The following is a 21,697-nucleotide window of genomic DNA, read 5'->3' as shown; positions in this document are numbered from 1 at the left end:
TTGGTTTAATACCTTATGTTGCAGCTCTCTAGCTGGCATTTCCCTAGCTATGCATTCGCTGGAGTGCTCTGTGTAGTTCCTAACCACAGGAACTCTGAATTTTCATTTCACGGGGGTCAAATTGAAATACTTGTCTTTGGTAAGTTTTCAGGGCACAAGCTTCCTTCACATAGAAGCTCGAGTTGTTCAGGACTTTTAGGAAGATGTATATGCACTTCTGTCCTTAAAGTGGGAACGTGGAAATGACCTCCATTGTTGAACCTAGCTTTTTTGTCACGTTTTCTATTTGTTTTTGTTTTGTTTTGTTTTTTACGCCACTTCTGTATTACAGATGCTGGGTGAGACAGTGAAATAAAGGATTCCACTGAATCTATGCTTTTACAGTGTCATTTTTTCTCTGGCCCAGCAGCTTTCTGTGATCACCTGGATCAACACACCCATTCCCAATGGTTCTAAGCAAAAAATCTTTGCTCCTTCTGTCAGAGCTGCCTTCTTACTCTGACTGGCATTTATGAAAGCTTCTCTTTGCTTGTCAGATTCAACTGCTCGCAAGGAAAGCTCAACCACCTCTCACTCCTTAGGGGAGGACCAGATGCAGGGCATAGCAGCCTGAACACAGCTAGAAGATGGCCACAGCCCTTTAACCAGCAAATAACAACTCATGGCCAAAAATAGCCAAAACCAAGTTTAGCTGACCATTAAATAAATTTCTCTTAGTATATAAAGAAAACTCACTTTCAGTTTAGTCTTCGAGACAAGAAATAGAGACTCAAACTTGCTTCTCCACTTCCTTTCTTTCAGCACAAAGACATCTCTGAAGAACTGCAAATCTTCTTTCATCCATGCTTTCTCCCTCAGATGCATCTCTCTACCACCTCCCACCCCAGCCAACTTCCTTCAGCTCAGGCTGATCCCAGGATCAAAAACAGGCAGTTACAAAATCACTCTCTCTTCTCCAGAACTTCCTTTTCCTTGTTCCCTTGGCTAAACCAGAAGAATACTGTTCTTTTTTGTAGAATTATTTCTTCTGCTAGGTAAACTCCCCACAACTGCTCACCATGGAATTAGGAGAATAATGCTCACACAGGGGAGAAAGGGGCAGGAACACATGGCCAGGCATTTATGAATACAAAGGTATCATGGGACTCCTCATTTGGAGACAGGAAAACATTAAATCAACTATGCTATGTTATAAAACCTTTAATAACAGACCCTTGGCTTCGTAACCTTGCTGCAGTTGTTCTACATTCAGCTCTGCTCTAGATCCTAAATCTCACACATGAACACTGGGGGAAACAGGTTTCTCCTGCAAGTTTGTTGCTGCAGGCAGCAGCTCAGATCTATTCATTTTAATGACAGCAGTTCAAAGAAAGATCAATGGGCACTACTCCGCCGTATCTTAACACAATGCACACTAAGAGTCAGTCACTGAATACAAAGATAATTCATAAAATTGAAAAGAATAAATGATTTGATTCTTGCAATTCAAGGATGAGACAGCAGGGATGCTCTTCCTTTTGCAGAGGTTTATTGACATTTTGTATTCCCTGTTCCTGCCACTGAGAAAGTAATTGTATCCATGGTGAGTAAAAAAAAAATACCACCTTTTTTTTTTTTTAAAAAAAAAAAATCAATGTAAATTTGGCATTTGAATTTTTTAAGGGTATAGCTTAATGTGGCAGATAAGGTGATCTACTAGCCAGGTGCCTCTGAAAGGCACAGTTCCCGTGTCCATCCATTTGCAGAGTTCTTCTGCTGGCATGACAGCTTGCCTCTCTCAGAAGAGTGGTTCAAGGAGGTAAACCCACTTTTTCTTTCTTGTGTTAATTATTGGCTGGTTTAGTGCTCTCAGCAGCTAAGCTGTAGGACTAGAATAAAAGAAATAATGGGAACCAGGCAACTGAAGGTAGGTGGGAAGGTGACTAAATAAGCCTTTTGGACATCAGCAAGCTTTTAGATTAACGCTGTAACATCAAACTGCACCCTCAAGTGAGGGATTTTTTTTAACTTTTGCATTTTTTGTAACACAGTTGACTTTCTCAGGACCTAACATAAAAGGGGTCACAACAATCATCATCACACAGCTAATAAAGTCTTCAAAAACAAATAAAAAATATCAAAAGAAGAGTTACAGCTGGTGAGTTACTGGGGGCACAAAACGATTCCTCTCAGAGTAGAAGTGATAGCTTGTTGCCTTCCACAGAAGAAAACCATCTAACTAGGTTATCCTTGAGAGCTGTTTATCAGCCACACAGGCCTGGCAGGCAAGAGAGACTGCAAAGCCAGCCAGCCTGGCATTCAGAAAGTATTCCAAATAACAAACTGCTCTTGACTCAAATCCAATGATACAACAAATTCTGTTAATTTTAAATAATTGTTTGAAGTACAACAACTGATGTGTTCAGCCTTCCTTTTCCTGAGTCAATGAAAAATCCAACTTCTCATGCAGGAGTATGTACAACTTGATAGGAGAGAGATTGCTGTATCAGTCACCTCTTAAAAATAACTGATATCTGGAGTGTCCAGTTTGAGTTTCTCTTGCTAGATCAGAAAATATAAGAACTCAACAAGAATTCTAATGCTATTTTCATCTAATTTCATTATGCTTTCTTATCTCTGACTGGTTAAACCACACAAAGTTCCAACAGACAAGTGAACATTTTTGCTACTAAACATTTATACTTTATCCCTAACACTGTAAACACTAGATGAAAAAGAGTTTTCTCAAATGCTACCTCTTAAGAGTCACCACCACTCCCAGCACTAGCCAATGGAGATTAGAACAATCCGTAACATGGAAATCATTATATACATAAAAAATAAAAATAAAAATCAAGTCCACTAAAGAAAGGGTAGTAAAGCCATATTGGCATAGAGTACTAAGTACATTAATGTTATCTTCCTGGTTTCAATAGACACATTGTGTTTGAAAAAGACAAAAAAAAAGATGAGTAGCCAGAAATTGAGTAAAAGCTAAGCATTTTAACTCTAACAAATATTTATAACCCACAACTACATAATAGATTCTATGTAACATCTTTGACTTCAGACCTTACCAATTATAAGTACAGAAGAAAATATTAAGTGATGTGCAGGGAAAAGGAATCTTATTTTTTGTTTCTTGGCTGCATAAGTGAATACAGGTTCTCAGATGTCAACAACTACTTTGGAAATACACGGACCAAAAGAATGCTTTGCTTGAAGTATAATCATAATTACTACTACTAATAGATACAGGAGAAAATAATCATCTATGAAGAGAAGCCAAAAATAAAAGAATGAAATTCTTTTGAAAAATATTTCCAGCAATAGATCAGCAAGCTTAATGCATACCTTAAAGATTCAAATCTTAGAGGAACATGGGATATGGGTAACCCACTGCACTGAACCATCACAGAAAGATTTCTGCGTTAGTTTTGTGTCAGTCAAGCTGAAATAGTGCAGAGCTCTACATTGGTTGAATTAAGGGAAAATCACTTTGTTCAGCTTCTGGAGCTGCCACCATTTGCTTGCCTCCAGTACCCAAACCAACACCTGCGGGTTAGGTTTAGTATACCTGCTAAGGTATACTGCAATCTGCAAAGCAGGCTATTCCTCATTCACACTTGCAAGAATGCTTGACATAGCTATATATCATACTCTTATTTTCCAAGAGAAAAAATGAACTTACATCAGCCTTTTTCTCCTCTCACAAATACAAAGGCAACTGTCAGATTTTGTGTGCCACAAACTTTCATTTAGTGGTATGGTCCATGTCTGCACAGGCGCTTCACTTGCATATGCCAGGCAGCTCAGCCATTTCCACAAGTCTTTTTGACTGTGGTGGGGATAGATGTAGTTACTATGTAAATACTCGTGAACTTTGTATTAAACCCAATGCCCCTTAGAAAAGCTCAGCTGTAATGACATTGAGAGCTGTGAGAAGGCTTATTTAATAAAATGAGATATGTCAAGAGGAGAAGAGAATGCCACTTCCTTAGGCACTCTGACACAATTGTGTTACCTGGAAATCAAAAGCCAAACAGAAGCCAAACTTGCTACAATGGCACTGGTCTCATTCTATCCAAACATACCCATGCCCATCCACTCAGCTTTCTGTAGTCCCTCCTGTTCTCACTACTAGCACCAAGCAAAATCCTTGGTTAAAAGAAAGCATTCTGTGCAACATAAGTATGCATAAACCACTGGATTTTGTTTGTGTCCCACTAGCTCAAACTTTGCATGATCCTTCTGGTTTAAAAAGAAAATTTATCCAGTTTTGCCTTCCTTTCTAGATCTGAACTCAAATTGCAGCAATAAGATTAGCCTAGCACTTATTCACACTTTTATCAGAACTATCTTCAACATGCTAGATCCCGATTGCAGCGGACCCTATCCTGTCCCTGTGAAAAATAAATCCAGTTCTTAAAATCATGTCTTTATATTTACAAACTTACTAGTGACAAGGCATACCTAAGGTTACTAGAATGGAGTAATCTACAGTATATAAGTTTTATAACAGCTCTTCTACTCACACAAACACTTCTGAAAAATGGTTCTGGTGTCCAAATATATCAGGCACAGTGTTCAATGGTAACCCACCGCCATCCTGCAACGGAGGCTCAAAACACAGATGGGGATCATCCTGTCTTAAAGTCAAAGGGAAGATTTAGTTCTATACTTGTATGGGTACAACCTTAGTGCCACAAATTTATTTCATTTACCAGTGCAACCACAGCTTTTGCAATAATCAGGAGAGCCTTTCCTGAAGGTAAGGGTGGTGCTTAATCCATTGCACTTTCCATACCCAATCCCAGTGGGTCATATAAAATCTAGCAATAACGCTAACTTTTCTACTACTGCTGTCCTAAACCATGATATCTTAATTGTCATCCTAACCTTAATGAAACTACAGTAAAACATATCTAGTACAGAACGTATCCTGTCATTAAAGGATGCAAAGATGCACCAAGACCTTTAACCTACTTTATTCCAAGCAAACTCCAGTCCTAATCTGAATCCTGTCTGAACAACAACTCAGTTACCATACGAAGCACCAGTGACTGACTGCCAGAGGAGCCTACCGGAGAGTTGGCACTCAAGCCTCATCAAAGGCCTGACCTTGCAGGATTAAGCTACATACCCACCTCCTCAAACTTTCCTTCCCAGAACACCGATCCTACCCACTGGCTGAACCATAAGCAGGGTAACACAGTGGCAGCAAAATTTACAAGGGGCAAAATCTGACCAGATGCATGCTTCAAAATACCCCACTGGGCCTTTTCCAACTCAGATCCTAACCCTATTCCTTGCCATATAGAATTAATTCAAAGTAGCCAAGGACTCAGCTTGGTGACGGAGCTATCATACATCATTCAGTCATACCTGTACCAACCTGTAGCCCAGTGACATGTTCCTTGCATAGCAGCCCGCAAGAAAATAAGATCTTCAACTCATCTTGTCTCAGAACTGTCTCCAAATATAATCTGAGCCAAAAGCATGGTCTAGTGACATTAAAATAAAAATAGGAAAGCTTTTTTGCCCATTTTGCTAATTAATATGTCAGAGCTCATAAAGAAAGACTCATCAGCTTTTCTCCTGCACTGCATCATCTGAAAGAGCTGTGTCAGCAGAGACCTCAGCAGACAGTCAATACATATTAAAAGTGTTCTAAGCAGTAATTCAGAACAAGAAAAGAATTTTGGAAAAGAAAATAGCTGCGAAGAATCCAGTATTCTCTTTCAGTATTTGATATAAATCAGGTTACGTGTGATGTAAAAATAATCCTCCCCTTTGCTAGCTGTCCTGCAACTGCTTTTCTAAAATGCTAAGAGTTCATAAAAAACAGAACTAATATTCACTGATTTTTCATTTCTGTAAGTTTTCTCTTCTGTAATATAGAGGCACCACTTGTCTGCTTCTCATTCTCATTACTGGAGTTGTGTGTAGGAAATGCAGATTCACCATTGCTAAGCACACAGATAAATTTCAGGGGGAAAAAAAATCCTCCTTACAGGATTCAGGAAGATAGGATGACTTCCACACACACTTTGATTGAACTCTGGTCTCTTCCAGTAAGGGCAAGTAGGCCACATCAACACAGCATTCCAGTGCATTTGGCAACAGTAATATGGAAAGCATTTGCAACACTAAGAATGTCTGTGAGTTTTGCAGGAGTCTTCATCCTCCGAAAGGACAGGCCAGCTATGGGAACCAGAATTCACTGAGACTTTTCTACTGCATTTCTTCTTTCAGTGAAGGTGAAATACAAGAACAATTCTCTAGCTGTCTTCCCAAAGAAAATGTTTACAAGTTCAGGCTGTCTCCAGACATGCTTCTAAAATCAGATGTATTTTTTAAGGGGAAGAAATATGGAACTGCTGATTGTTGGTGCAATATATAAAAAGAAAGAAAGATGGGGCTACAACTACAGATCCTTTTAATGCCTCGGTCTTCTGCAGAGTTGTGATAAGATAACACTTTTTGAAATTAATACGTGCTACCAACTCCTGAGCTGCTGCTCAGTAACATGTAATATGCAAGGAATACAGTAACTATAACCAAAAGACTAAATGCTTCAAGAGCCACTGCCCCAGAAGGAACAGAAAGGTTATTTCCCTAGAGAGGATTACTCAACTGTGTATTTCATAGAACAAGTCATGTCGAAGGAGAGAAGGGATAATTGCATTGATTGTCAGTAGGTGATAATTAATTCTGTAGAGAAATATGTTTAATTTCCTTAAATCAAGGATGGGATGGAAACTCTTCTTTATGTAATGAGAAATAAAGTGTTTTACTCCCAGCACAAGAAACTGCAATATCTCGCTTAGAGCTTTCTTAAAAAAAGGTACCTACAGGAAGGCAAGGAAAATTGTTAGGAATGAGAAGTGTTAAAACAATAGTTCTGTAATGTGATGGAATGCTGCCAACATGCATAAATGATATAAAATTCCCCAAACTGTACAATTAAAAAAGGGATCAGGTAAAGAGAACTTTATGTTCTTGAACTATTTTTAAAATAAATACTTTAAATGAACAACAAGAAAGTTGAAAGTACAGCTTGATTTTGTATTTTGAAGGGATAGGAAATGGAACGTGGGGGAGACGGGAGGCATAACACACACTTTTCAACAGTATTTGAACAGTTGGACAGAACCAAGAAAATCATTCACACTATATCCTTCTCAGAAGTAGCTAGCTCCTTTTATTCTAAAGGAGAATAATAATAAAGAATAATTAAAAAAAAAAATAAAGTCACAAACTGTAGGATATTTTGGCTCTATTAGGTGATCACTGATTTCAGCCTATTGAAAAAAGATTTTAGCTACATTCAAGAGGTCCATGAGGGGTAAGTAATGCAAACAAGCCAGAAGTCACTAAGCATGGGTCCACATTTTCACATAAATTAGGTGTCTTCAAATAGAAAAATTTGGAAGCCAGTGTTTTCAATGATCTGGAGAAATGTACAGAAGAAAGATCAAATGCTGTTAAAAATTATACGAAGCTTAACATATCTGTAACAACTGACTGCCAAAGAACTGTGATCTCACCAGGTTTCCTTCCAATGTTCTTTGATAGCAGTAAATTCCACTGATCTTTGGAAAACTGCATGATATTGCATGTTTATAGTCGTTTTTCTGCATAGGAAAAAAACCAAGGGCAACGCCCTTAGCTTCTCCTAGTTGACAGGATCATTTCTTTGAAGTTTTCACATTCCCAAAACAAAAAGTTGAAAGAAGTTTCTTCCCCCAGGAGTTACAAGACATATGAATTACCCTTTTATTCAGAAAGGGAAGCCAAGAGGTTCACAGACTAAGGAAAGAAGCCAAAAGAATGTAGAAAGAATTTTGTCTATTTTAAGTTCAGGAAAAGGTCCTCAGATAAGGAAAATCCACACCAGAGAACTACAAGATAACAGAACCAAAGGAGGACACACAGTTGTACAGAGAAGGAATATGATAAACAACCAGGAATCTCATATTTGACCTTCCTTCACATGAATTTAGCTTTTTAGTTCTATCAGAGGAGTGGAAAGAGGCAACATGCAATAATGCAGCAAAGGGGCACCCAGAAACTTTGGGGCTTTCTAACATTAGAAGAGATCGCTGAGTAAGTTGAGTTTTCTAGAAAGTTTTCAAGGTTTCTCATGTCAGCTTATCTGTGTCTTGTGAAAAACTGAATTCTCATATGATGCTTCCTTGAAATTTTTATAATACAAGAACTGCAAGTTGTACAGTACCATGGTGCGGTTTGTGCAGGTACAGTAATCACAGCAGTATGGACCTTTTTTTCTCATTTTTTATTATGATGGCCTAAAAAGTTTTAAAATAATTTACTGCACAAACACAATGAAAGGAACTATGACCTTTTTTTAATTGTAGAATGTTTTTTGTATTATCTTCAATATTTCTGGTAGTATAAGTGAATCTCTGAGCAAGGAGAAAAAGTAATATTCATGTTTTTCAAAATTTATTTTGCTGAAGTCTCCACACTCCACAAGACATGTTGAACTTGCCCTGATTTGAACCCTCATCTTCTGTTTTGAACACCTTCACTGAAAAAAAAAGTTATAGTTCTTCCTGCAAATGACTCAACTACATACACTGCCTGGCACACTGCAGTCCCTAACTCATCGTTGTACAAACTGAAGTCAGGCCATACAAAGTAATAACTTAATTTGCAAAGCTAGTCCCCACAGTTTCTGTAGGCTGATTTCATTTACTGCCCATACTACTTTAAAGTTGCTGTCTCTTCCTCCAAAATAGAAGAACAGTTTACCTGATTTGCATCCAGCCAATGAACCAACTTTGCTTTCATCTGCCACTGGAGGAATAAAAGAAAAGACACAAAGATCAGAAACTTATTTAAATTCACAAACCTTTGAAACACTGTCAAATAATTTCAGACGTGCAGCATCCTGAATCTTTAAATTACAATCATTTGTAAAAATTCCTTCCCATCCTCCCAATCCATCCGGGGTGCTTCAAAGTCCACATACCTGAATGAAAGCCCACTGAAACCAATAAAAAACTATCAGCAGTCCTTGTGGATTACAGATCAGGACCTCCGCACTTACACACTCAAAACTGAGTTGTCAGAAGAGCAATTGCATTTGTAAATAACTCATCTTGCCAGACAAATTATGGGGCATAGGAGAGTTGTAACATTTTCAGATCAAAGACCTCAACTGGTAAAAAGAATCCAGATGTGGAAACCTTCCCAACTGCAAGACATCTCACTGACTCACAGGACCATCTGCAGACAACGAGGTCTCCAAAAAGATGATCTTTTGGAAGGCTTGCATTTTTTTTTACGTTATGATTTATTTTTATCTGCTAATCATACCTGTGTAGAATTTCACATCTTATAAAGAAAGATGTTTGCAGCAAGTAACAGTTTGCAGACTAGCGAACAATTTCTGAATGTAACAAAAATTGTAATTTTTCTTTAGTCACTGTAGTTCAGTTTATTATCATATATCTCATGAAAATAATTAAAACACTTTCCCAGAGGGCTGAGTGGAAGAACCAATCACTATTTCTTAAAATGAATTCTATGCAAAGAAATGGTGCTAATGTAATGTAAGGGATGATAAAACAAGCACAGGAAATGAATGGTAGGCTTGAGAGCTTATCCTTCACTGTCTGCCCAAGCACTCCCTTATATTATGCCTTAAAATGTGATTTCTTTATATGATAAAATAAATTGTCAAGTCATACCCAGCAACACTATAAATATGAACATACACAAGCTTTATATAGTGGTCGCCATAAAAACTTTGCATACAGGGTTATCTGTAATGGTACAGGGAGATGCTATTTTCTACCCAGGAAAAAGCTGTGCAGTAGTCATTGACATTTAGCAGCCATTCTTGGGAAAAATATCATAGTAAACATTCTTTTATATTGCCTCACTTTTTGGAAAAATTTTTTTTTTTTTTTTTTTTTTTTAAGCCCAAATCCAGTACCAGATTTGGGACTGGAATCATGGAATACACAACTGGAATCATGAATCAACACCTGACTATTTTATCTCCTCTCCACCTTTCTAAGCTGATTGTCAACCATTTCCTCATCAGTAAAATTGACATAGCTTAATGATGTTGAGAGAGACAGATGCAAATAAAGACTAAGGTAAGACTTTGGCATGTTATGCAGAGATACTGCAAGGCAAAATATCAGCGAGGCTAGTAAAAATTAAAGGTGCTTAAAGGTGGTTATGTATTCCTTAGTCTTTTAGCTTTTCTTTAGCTTTTTTTTTTTTTCTCTTAGTCTTTAGCTTTTCTTCTGGGTTTTTGTAGTACCTGGAAATGACGGTAACTATTCATATCCTTGTTATGCAGTTTAACTGATCCTGTAACTCAAAATGACCAGAAAATGATTTTCTACAAGGACAGTTCAAAACCTTTTTTTTTTTTTTTTTTTTTTTCCCTCCTTCCCCCCAGATTTACCTCTAAGGAGAACATGGAGTTGCCACAGAAAACTTTACCGCCAAAGGTTAACATTTTGACAAGTTATGGTTGTATGAAAACAAGGGATCATAATGGAAACTGATACGCAACCTTGATTAGAATAGTCCCTAATGTCAACCACTATAATACATAATGATTATTTGGAGTAGGCTACGTTACACTACGTGGGAACTTGAAAAATAAGATACCAAGGTTCACAGCATTTCTCTAAAATTACGTTGATGATTGGCTCTGCCTGAAACTAAGTTTTATATTTTTAAGACGGGTAAAGCCATCTGACTTAATCATACTTTACACACCACCTTCACACATAAAAATTGGATTTTAACACTGGAGGAACAAAGAAAGAATAAAATGGGTATAAAATGACAAATAATCTTACCAGAAAACAAGGATAGCATTATGCATTTAAACACACACAAAAAATGGGAGAGAAGAAAATTAAAGATTTATATAATAGTTTGAGCCTTCCACAAGGTCATTTTCATTTCAGGAGGTATTACCCTTGGGCAGTGACTTTGAGGATGGTCACCTTTCATTAGACTGAACGAGTGGCACAGACAAGTCTGCTGGATGAGACTTCCACTCTTTAGCATCCCTTTTCCTCTGGGAACAAAGAAAAGATGACAGAAAAGAAGGAAAACGCTAATGGGAGATAATTACTCATTTCCTTCAACTACCTTATGTATGCATAAGTTGAAAATTTTGTAACTGAAGACTTTATATAGGAAGTACATTAAGATGTCTTGTTCCACAAAATGGTATTTGAAAATACTTCTCTGCATGATGTTCAAAATTGACACAACTGTTCAGTTACAACAGAAGTAGTATTTCTCTGGCTTTCCTTCCTGGTTTTGGAAAAAAAAGTACCAGCTTAATGGAAGTTTATTCTAGTGTTGTTTTTTCTTTGCAGAAAGGCACCTGAAATATTTTAAACAGGGAAAATATACTGTCTACCTGTAACACTAAAGTAAAAAAAAAAACAAAACAAAACAAAAAAACTTTTTTTATTGCAACATCAAAAAGTAATTACATTGCAACTAACTATGAACAATTTCAGCTCAAGAGGATCACACTTGGGAATGCTCAGTGCCAGACTGCAGTATATCAGGAAAACGTTTATAACAAAATTTCAACTGCAACTATTTTTATGGGAACACTATAAAGACTATGTATTCTTAGGCTAGAATTGATGCACACAATGTATTTAAATAAAAAATCTTGGAAGGATCAGTGCAAGAGAGTAAATACATTCACAAAGAAGAACCTTCTCCTTAACTTGTAAATCAAACAAATAGGTTACATTTTTTAATGTCCCTGACACTCCAGGTATGTTAGTTCATGAAGTTATCAGTGTTTGTGAGCATAAAACATTCTATCTCTTTTAAAACTAACACCTATAATTTAGGAACCGCATTCTTATCACAGAAGCCAGTTAGATACTCATTGTCAGTACTTGAAGTAATTACCGAAATGTGACTGAAGTTCTACAGCTATTTAAGAAAAGCACGGACATGTGGGTTACTAGCAAAATCACAGATTATGTAAAACGAAGTATTACTAAGACAAACAAGTCTCTCCAGCTCATAGCAAACAACTGATACATTTTTCTCACGCCAACAACCAAAACAAAAGGTTAAAAAACTGTATGTCAGGAATAATTAATTGTGTTAGAATGTCCTATGGTAATATTCCCGAATGCTGTTTTGCTTTAAGAAACTAAGTAGTAGTATTCAGCAACAGTAAAAGCAACCACAAAACATCAATATCCTTACACCTAATCTTTTGATTGCCATTTCTGTACCCCACTCAATATAACTAGTGTAGCAATTTTATTCCAATTGAGCGATTTTCAATAGTTTAGTACACAACAGATCTTCCTCACTGCCTCAGAAACAGTTTGCCCAAATACTAAATACTGCCGAAGTTTACCTAAAGGTCAAGCTTGTTCTGAACTATTGTTTAGAGAAGTACAAAGCAATGCTGCTGCCAGCTGTGATAATCAATTTTCTTCCTTTCTCCCAGTACACTCTGTGCAATTATATCATTTTTCCCCAAACAAGGAGTCACTACTGTTCACAAGATACAGGGCACTAGTCTTCAACTCAGTGCCTCATTTTTGAATGATTAGTTTTGCCACATTGCCCAATAGCTACTTAAAGTCTTCTAAATGTGTAGAAGTTAACTGTATTTCTGTTGAACAAACTGAGACATATGTTTGAAGACCAACTACAGTTCTGCACTCACAAAAGAAGCAAACAAGGATTTTTTTTATTATTATTTTTAAATTGCAACAAATGGGGGAGGAAAAAAAAAAAAAAAAAGTGCCTAAAACATCAAGGAATTTCCTGGAGAACAATTTTCCATTATCAGTCTGTATGAAGTGCACTTCAAAATTTCTTACAATTAATCAGTTAAGAAGGGCTGTATTCCCAAACCACATACACAAATGATGCTTCTGTGCTTTTTAGAATCTGCCAATTTCTGTGGTATAAACAACACATGAAAATAAAGCAAGGCAACAAAATGGTCACTGCTTTTTCCAATGCACAGTATCCACACCCAGCCCTTTCAGCATAATGAAGGCACTGCATCAGCAATTAATTTTAGTCAACGACACTGCCAATGACATAATTCTCCTGCCATATTTATTTCCTTGGTGAAACATTCCCCCTTTGAGGAGAGGCATAAATTACTCACAGAGATTGTGTCAAATGCTGGCTCACAACCATCACTTAGAAAATGCTGTTAGCTGTTCTGGGGTTTCATTGTAGTACCGCGTACAAAGACCAAAGACCTGTTATTAAAATCTACCAAAGCAATAAACTGTGCATATTAGGAAGAAAAACCTTGCACAACCTTAAAATCATTTCCTTCAACCATTCTCTCTATTCCCCTACCTAGTGATGGCAAAACTTCACAGAAGGGGCCCATCTCTCCAGTCCTGCAGTCTCCTGGATATCCAACACCTACGCATTCCTGAAAGATTTTAAGTCCTTGATAGGCTCCTGTTCCCTTCAGTGTTGAACAGCAGTGAAGCTAGCAGAAAACTTGCACGAGGATTAAGGATAACTTTTATTCACATGGTAACAAAGGTAAATCCACTCAGCTTGATGTCATCCACAGGCTTGCCGAGGGTGCACTCCACCCCAGTATCCATGTCATCAGTGAAAATATTAAACAGTACCCAACCCAGTACAGACCCCTGATACACACCACTCATCACTGGTCTCCACCTGGTATGTCAGTATGCAGAAATGAGAATACAAATGCCTAAGCTTGCATTCATTGCTACTGACAGAGATATACACTTCATTTTCTTCTATTGGCACAACAGTCCCTCATTCCTGAAGGTGAGGCTACGAATTGAGGCCATCACTGCTTATTTTACACTGCTGTTATCCTTCTTTCTACCTCCCTCTCACCTCTGTTCCAGTGAAACTGTACAGGGCTAAAACTGATCCAACTCACCCACTCCACATCTCCCGCATGAAATTAATACTTCTTCCACACTCCTATGGTTAAACCACAAGTTCCTAGCCTAATCTGTCATTATTCAGTGGTTGAGAATACTGATGCAGAAAAGATTTAGCACAAAGTGTTCTTAAAACTATTTTGAGATTAAGACTTCTTTATCATGTTATATCTCATAGCAGCTAAACATTTACTTAATTGCTATTTTCTACCTCTAATACTTCAGTAGTGCAAGTACATTAACAGATCCACTTGCTTCAAACTTAGACTAAAGCTGTGTAAGAAACTACCACCTCAACCACGTTACCATTTTCCCAGCTCCATCACCATCACAGCTCGTAGGATGTTCCCAGTCAGCTCCACAGCAAACTTTCTTGAATCCTAAGAGGCTTCTACAAAAACAGTCAAATAAGTTAATATTCCCTCCTGTCCTCATCTGTCCTTATGTCACAATTCACCTTCCCCTCAAACACATCACCCCAGATTTGGTGTAAAACTTTGTAAGAGGAATGACCTTGCTAAAAGCCTTTCTTGTCACAAAGAATAAAACAATCTAATTTTCAGTTCAGTCCCACTGTGTCCCTATCACTTAATAACTGATTTTGTTTTGTTCCCTACTTGCAGACCTCAAGAAGAAATTTGAAAATTATTTAAACCAAGAAAACTATGTGCTGTGTTCATTTCTAAAAATTTGTTCTACAGAGTAGCCTTGGAAAACAAGTACCTAATCTGACAGTACTATGAAGTTGTTCATGACATGAGCTAGAAAAAGTTTAAAATGTCTCCTGGCCCTTGATCCCAAAGAGAATTACAGCCATACACATTATAGGTTTTCCTAAACCTATGACATTTTTCTTCCTGAAAAGTCCTCTTCAAGAGATGTTTTGTTAAATTATTGTTAAAGTCCAGTAGCACCGAAAATTAGAATTCAGAGCCATTTTCTCAACATTCCTGTTCCTATGACCTTAACTGGCTTCTACATGCATATCTGAAGTTGGTTCCATACATACAACCTGGTTAACAACACAACAATTTTAAAACAGCGTGCCACTTTTGAGGACCTACCAAAATGCATTCTTTTAATTGCATTTGAATGAAATCAGTGCTTTAACTGAAGAGCAATCTCCATTAGCTCTGCCTGGTTCTCATTTGGTTACCTTTTGAGATATTTATTTCAATATCCAAAATTGCGAACAGAGTAAGAATGATCTGGTTCGTAGAAAACTGCAAAGGTAACAGCTAACAATACTGATTGCATTTTCCACGTCCTTCTATAAACACTAGTTTCTCTTTGTTTTAAGGTGTTTTAAAACTATGTCCTGTTACCTAATGCATCCCCTCATTAACAAAGAAACGAGCATTTACTTAAATAGTGGCTTCCTGGCAGAATACTTCATACCACTTCTTGCATATTCACTTGCTAATTATTCTTAAATACATAAATGAAGTTGGCCGATATTTTTAATAAATATGCTCCAAGGTTAAGTGATTCTGAGTATGTCTAATTATGTTTTAGCAAATAATATTTCACTCACATTTAAAATCAAGTAAAGGGTATTTCCATTTCTTCAGGCTTTAAAGCTTAATCAGTTAAGATCTATGGGTTTTTGCTTTTTATGGGGAAAGGAAGGTGGATTTGAGTAGTACCTTGGGACAGTGGTCATGGGTTATTATAACAACATCCTTAAATATAAATCTACAAAGCCTGAATTGATACACAACAAAATTGTTAAATACTCATATGATTCAATTTTATGATGCTTCAGGTTAAAACAAGCCACACTTTCATGTGTTTGAATACAAATCCCACGGCTGTAGTTTTTACAGTACATTTCTGCATAGCCTAAATCATTCCTGTGCATAAAGATTTACAGAAAATAAGGGTATTAGAGATAAATAATAAAACACCTTTTTTCCTTTCTTTTTCTTTTAATACAACAAGAAAAAAAATCCATATTGCTTTTTTTTTTTCCACAGAAATTACCTTTTAAATACAGTTAAAAGAAAGAAAAACCACTACTGAAAATGGATTCCAATGAGCGGTTAAAAAGAAGTTATTTTCTAGACAACCATGCTAATGTACATGAAAATGTGTGCACATAGAAGGAAAGGGAAAATCATCTTTCCAATGACTTGTATAGAAGCCATTGATTTCTTCTTCTTCATTTTCATCTGCCATTAAGTTTCAAAAAAAAAGTGTACCACTTATTTGTGGAGTGGGAAGGCACAATGGCACATGTATTTCTAGCATTTCTGCATTTGTTTTGCTAGTTTTTAACACTATGCTATAAGCACAAGTTCAAACTTGGCAAGCAGCCTAAATCTGATCAGTACAGGCATGTAATCCAAGCCAGACTTTGGCTGGCCCTGCACAAATTCTTGAAATCATGGTAAAAGGACACTTACTTTCCCTGCTAATATATTCAAACACCATCACCCATAACATAAATTTACACTACCAAATGGACATCTCAAGTGCCACGATCAGTAAAAGAAAATGTGGCTGTGCTCTTCTGTCACCAGTTCAGAATAAAAATAGACAAAGCAAAGAAAAAGATATACCATAAGACACAGGATAAGAACTCTACCAGTGATCCAGGAAGTGCTGTCATTATCTCAACACAGCAGCAAGGAAGAACACTGGAACTTAGAGCTGATACGGAACTAATCTGTATCCTATTATCCTGAATGAAGCAGTAGATTTTAAAAAGCCTTAAAAGTCAGATTTTAGATCGCTGACTACATAATGGATGCTAAAGCACAGAACCAGTCACACTGCAAACATTCCAACTGCCTTCATATACCTGGCGCAAAGATGTCTATGTGGATGAGGTAGGATTTTCTGCTCACACCTGCAAAACCAAATAAAATATCACACTACCACTACTATTACACTACCATAGATCCTTTATGTATATATATATATATTTAAAAGATCTACTACGACGGTATCGCACACATACCACTGATTTGTTTATAAAGTGCATTCAAGGGAAAAGTAACTAATCTACAAATAGAAGTTCTTCAAATACATCTCCAGACATCGCCAATTTTGGATTCGTGTGATTTTTGAATGTAGCTGTTCAGGTTCATACAATTCACGGCACGTGCATAACAACACAGAACCTGGCCTGAACAATCAGGTAGTTCTTATCTTCTGCTACTGTCCACCTGCTAATCAACAACACAAATAAACAAAGAGTCAATAAACTAAACCATTTCTTCCTATTGGTGGGTAACCTACCGCTTTTGCTGCATGTGCCAAGTCCCTTTCATTGTAAGATTTGATATGTGGAATAACAATAAATTGATGCTACATGTTAATACTACTGCACACTATTTGATCACCGCTCTTTATATCCTGATACTGTTCACTGAGGGTACCAATTTACAATTACAATAATTATTATTTTGTAAACAGATATGACTGGAAAACAGATTAAGCACTCAAAGGTTTCTGGGCCTAAAATATATAGAAATGAAAAGATGAGCATCAATTTTAAATGGGTTTTCATTGTAAATTTGTATAATTATAGACTAGTCTTTACTTAACAGATTTACTTCTGGTGCATACATCAACCCTGATCAAAACCAAAAGATCCTTATTATATAATTTCATTAGCTCCCTAATTTAATGAATTTAGAATATTGTCATGAGGTTCCCAGTCTGTAGCAATATGTGGATTCTCAGGCCTTGTGTTAAAAATTTTATGTTAACTGCCTTTGATGATCCTTCTGATGATACTGTTGTATAACACATGCAATTTTCATCTCCTAACTAAGCATCTAATGTATTATACACATATTTCAAGGTAAAGTACAATGTTTCATAAGGGGATAGCAGTACAGATTTCACATTTATACCCCATATTACGCTAATTCTGTTGTCTACTGAGTTCAGGATGATATTTTGGTCTAGAGAGACCCAAGTGATTTCTGGACCTTGTAACCTTAAAGACTGACTGTGTCTTCCCACATCGGTGGTAACACACAACTCAGAGACAATTTGCTTTAAAAAGAAAGAAACTGAATTTAAGTCACATTTTGTAAAGTCTCAAAGTTCTCCTCTGAGACTTCAATTCTGTTATTTTTCTGTTCATCATATTAGTTTTATTTATTTTGGAAGGGAATTGGAGAACTTTAGAACAAAAGAAAAGTAGTAAGTGCACAGCATCACATGACAACCAGAAAAAGGGGGGGCTAGCAGTTATAAAACCATTTTCAGATAGCAAAAACTTCCTTTGTTACCAAATCCACTACAAGATTCCTCTGTGGTAGCAAACAAGTCATTCTCACAACCACAATCCTGGGTCTGGAAGAAAAAGACAGCAGCACTTCCCACCCTTTTTGTGCTGGCAAACATCACACTGAAATCAATAATCAAAATTAGCTGCATGTTGGAATGAGAAGTTAGTATGGGTCATGACTGTAGTAAAATAATATGAAAAATATAAAAGCAAACTAATATATTTTCCTTCTCCAGAAAAACTATTTTGGAGTGTGCATTATACCGATGCTCTATTTGAAATAACAGTCTTAGATACCAAATTATTGGAATTTTATCTGCATCAGAAGCATTTATATTGCAGTTATCTCATATTTTCATATTTCTTTTCCCTTTACCTTTCCAGACTAAACAGGCTTCTGCTTAAAATCTTTCTTAAGGTGGAAAGTTGAACAAAGTGTTTCACTGCTTGCTAAAGAATGACTGCAAAAGGTCCTAATTTCACTTTTCTATTGGGTAAACAACGTATACCTGAAATGCTAAACTCAGGTTTCTTACTCAGACTTTTTTCCCAATAAGTAACTACCAGCCTTATAAGAAAATGATTACATTATTACAGTTGGGCCCATATCCTTGATAAAACAGAAATGAGCAACAAAAGAAAAGGTAATAAACCTACCTTCAGAACATACAATTCTCTCACATCACCATATACGAGAAGGATAAAACTACTGTTTCCAATCATTACCCCTTTTGTTTTTTACTTCCATTTCAGAAGAGGTATTTTCAACAGTTACCATCTGCATACAACATTTATATATATATATATATTTTAGACATGAAGAACATCTACACACTCAGTCATCTACACACCTTTTTTTTTTTTTAACCATTATGATTCAGTAAGTCATGTAATTCTCAAAGCATCACTTGTGCATGTCAAGAGCAGTTGCAGATTGTTTATACTGCTTTGAACTTACAATATAAATGAACAGATCTGGAGAAAAGGAAGTACAAGTTACGTGGTAGTTTGGTAGTTCAGAACATGCTCTCAAGTGCATTCCCATTGACTAATACACTACTGCTTGCAAACATTCTATCCTATTGACTTACGTGGGAACTGTAAATGAGCCTTTCTAGAAATAGGCCATAAAATTGAACAATATTTTTTCTAGTTGACTACGTAACTATATATTTTGAGTCAATCTTTTAAACTCATTTTTTTGTTAAGTACAGTATTTCTATTCTGAAAAAAAACATGTATAGCTAACACATTCTTTGTCAAAAGGGTGGAACAGAACTGCAAAAGGACTCATTTCTGGTCAGTTCATGCAGTAACTTTAAAAGTGATGTTTTTTCCTTCTTAAGAACTTCTCAGAATGGATTCTTAATATATGTTGTATTAACAAATAATAATACAACACTTCAGTTTCCTAACACTCCATCACAGAAGCATGTACATTTTATGATGCATTAAAATAATATTGCAGTAATGAGACAAAAATCAGTACAAAAATTAGGTCAAATTAGAACACTTCAGGAGAAAAGTACCAACAACAAAATGGTACCTTGAAACTATATAAAAAATTAAACACTTTCCATTCATTGTCTATAAAGTCTGGTCCAACAAAACAGAAATCTGTTATTAAACACATCCTGTTGATGGCTCTCAAAGTTACTCCCTCAACATTTTAACTTGAAACAGAAAGATAAAGGATGAGTGCCACAAAGAAGAATTAAAAGGCAGAAGACAAACTTACTTGGTTTCTGATTCTTTGCAGCTTAAGAATCTCATGAACTTTTCCTTGAGCTACCATCAAAACATGACTCAGTTTTCAACTGCAATAACCCTTCAATCTTTCACTCACCAATGTTTTACCAGTATTGAAAGAACCATTTACTTTCTGTTTTGTCCATCCTGCAGGATTTTCTTCACAGCTTTGATGGGTAGAAGACCATAACCTTACCACTCTTCAAGCATTTGTAAAGATTTTCTGCAACACTTTGATTTGTCATTGTCATGTGTGTTTGTCATTGTCAATGAAGACATATACAACTTGTCTTAGGAAAGTTAGCCTTTGTCCACTGCAGTTTTGCAATCACTTATATTCTATATGAAAATGTCTTTTGTTATTGCTGTTTTGCTATATTTTTAGACATACAAAACTTGTACATCAATTCTTTCTGTTTTACAAAAGCTCCCTCTTTTCTGCAGCTAAGATTTCAATACAATGGATAGAATGTTCTTTAAGAAAAAAGAAATAAACCTTTATTCAGTTCAATAGAAATGGTACTTGCAATTAGATGCTACGGGAGACAGACCATTGTCCCCATCACTGCAGATCCTCTGCAGAACTCCCTGATGTTTGTGTTTAAGAAACAAAAGCAAGATACAGAGATGGTGCAGATGTGCTGAGGCTAAAAAGCAGACCTGTATGCCACCCCACCCCTTCTTACCCAGATCCATGCTTTTTGAGGCTTTCAGATTAATTGATTCAGACTGCTTGGCTGGTGTCAAAGATCTGAAGTTGATGTGCTGATCTGTTAAATACATTGCTGAATTTATGATTGGGCTGCAGAAGAAAAAAAAGTAAAATATTTAGGCACCAGCTCAAATCACAAGCGATCTAGTTAAAACATGCAATATATATATATTTCTTCCTCCAATTGCTTCCAGCCATGCATTTTAAAATCAGTCATTGATCCTCACGTTTCATTTGTGAGACTTAGCACCTCTAGTCACTTGTTCTTCATAGCAGATGCAAATACAAATGTAAATGCTTAGTGATAATTGCTGCTTTTACAAAATTCATATTTTATTTAGCAGAAGAAAGGAGGAACATGGAAGTACTTGCCAGGGATTTGTGTGTATGTGTTTTGCTAGTTCCATTTAACCATTACATTTTCAAATAACATATTACAAAAAGCTGGAGAAGGTGTCACCAATGTACCTCTTTCAATTCTACTTCATCTGCTATCTAAAGCTGTTCTAGAAGCATACAGCTACCCGCCTCTTCTGCAGATGCTGGACGTTTTATGGAGGCTGCCATAATGCCCTGTAGAATCCTAAGGTATCGTGTGGTTTTTGTTTTTAATTATTTGATTTTATGTCAAGTTAGGCAAATATCTAAACACTTAAAAATTCTACCTGATTGAAAAATCAACATCACTTTAATCTTTGAGGAGTCAAAACACCTCATTTAAACGCATCAGAAAAATTCCACGTCATTTTTCAATAAGAAACAGTTTTTATTTTTTCTCTGAAAACAAAGACTTCCAAAATTAAAAAGATTTATTTCTGAACTACACAATAACAACAGATTTTTCAGTGTCAGAACATTTCCTCCATTTTTTTCCTACTAAAATGAATTTTCTGTGAAATGTGCACAACTTTTCACAGGAATTCAATTTTGGAACTTACGTTCCGAATGGAACACCAATACAACACTGGGAAAAAAAAAGTCAAGGTGGGAGGAAAGGCCTGTAAATACATTATCATTTTAGTACATCGTTATCATTTAAGGGAATGTTTTCACTCCCAGCTTGTT

At 36.3% G+C, this 21,697-nt stretch overlaps 1 protein-coding gene across 1 annotated transcript in view; it reads right to left on the bottom strand.

The window, feature by feature from the left end:
- The window catches only part of PARD3B (par-3 family cell polarity regulator beta), a 402,224-nt gene that overhangs the window by 165,190 nt on the left and 215,337 nt on the right, over positions 1-21,697 (bottom strand). Inside the window, exons 16-17 of the mRNA XM_035330820.1 lie at positions 20,607-20,722; positions 8,758-8,802 (exon numbers count right to left, since the gene is read on the bottom strand). Coding sequence (XP_035186711.1) covers positions 8,758-8,802; positions 20,607-20,722 — 161 coding nt within the window. The remainder of the gene's footprint in view (positions 1-8,757; positions 8,803-20,606; positions 20,723-21,697) is intronic.

This window comes from Oxyura jamaicensis, chromosome 7, assembly GCF_011077185.1.
Source record: "Oxyura jamaicensis isolate SHBP4307 breed ruddy duck chromosome 7, BPBGC_Ojam_1.0, whole genome shotgun sequence".
In the NCBI taxonomy this organism is placed as follows: domain Eukaryota; kingdom Metazoa; phylum Chordata; class Aves; order Anseriformes; family Anatidae; genus Oxyura; species Oxyura jamaicensis.
Note: the sequence above shows the minus strand (reverse complement) of the source record. Positions and strands in the feature narration are given on the sequence as shown.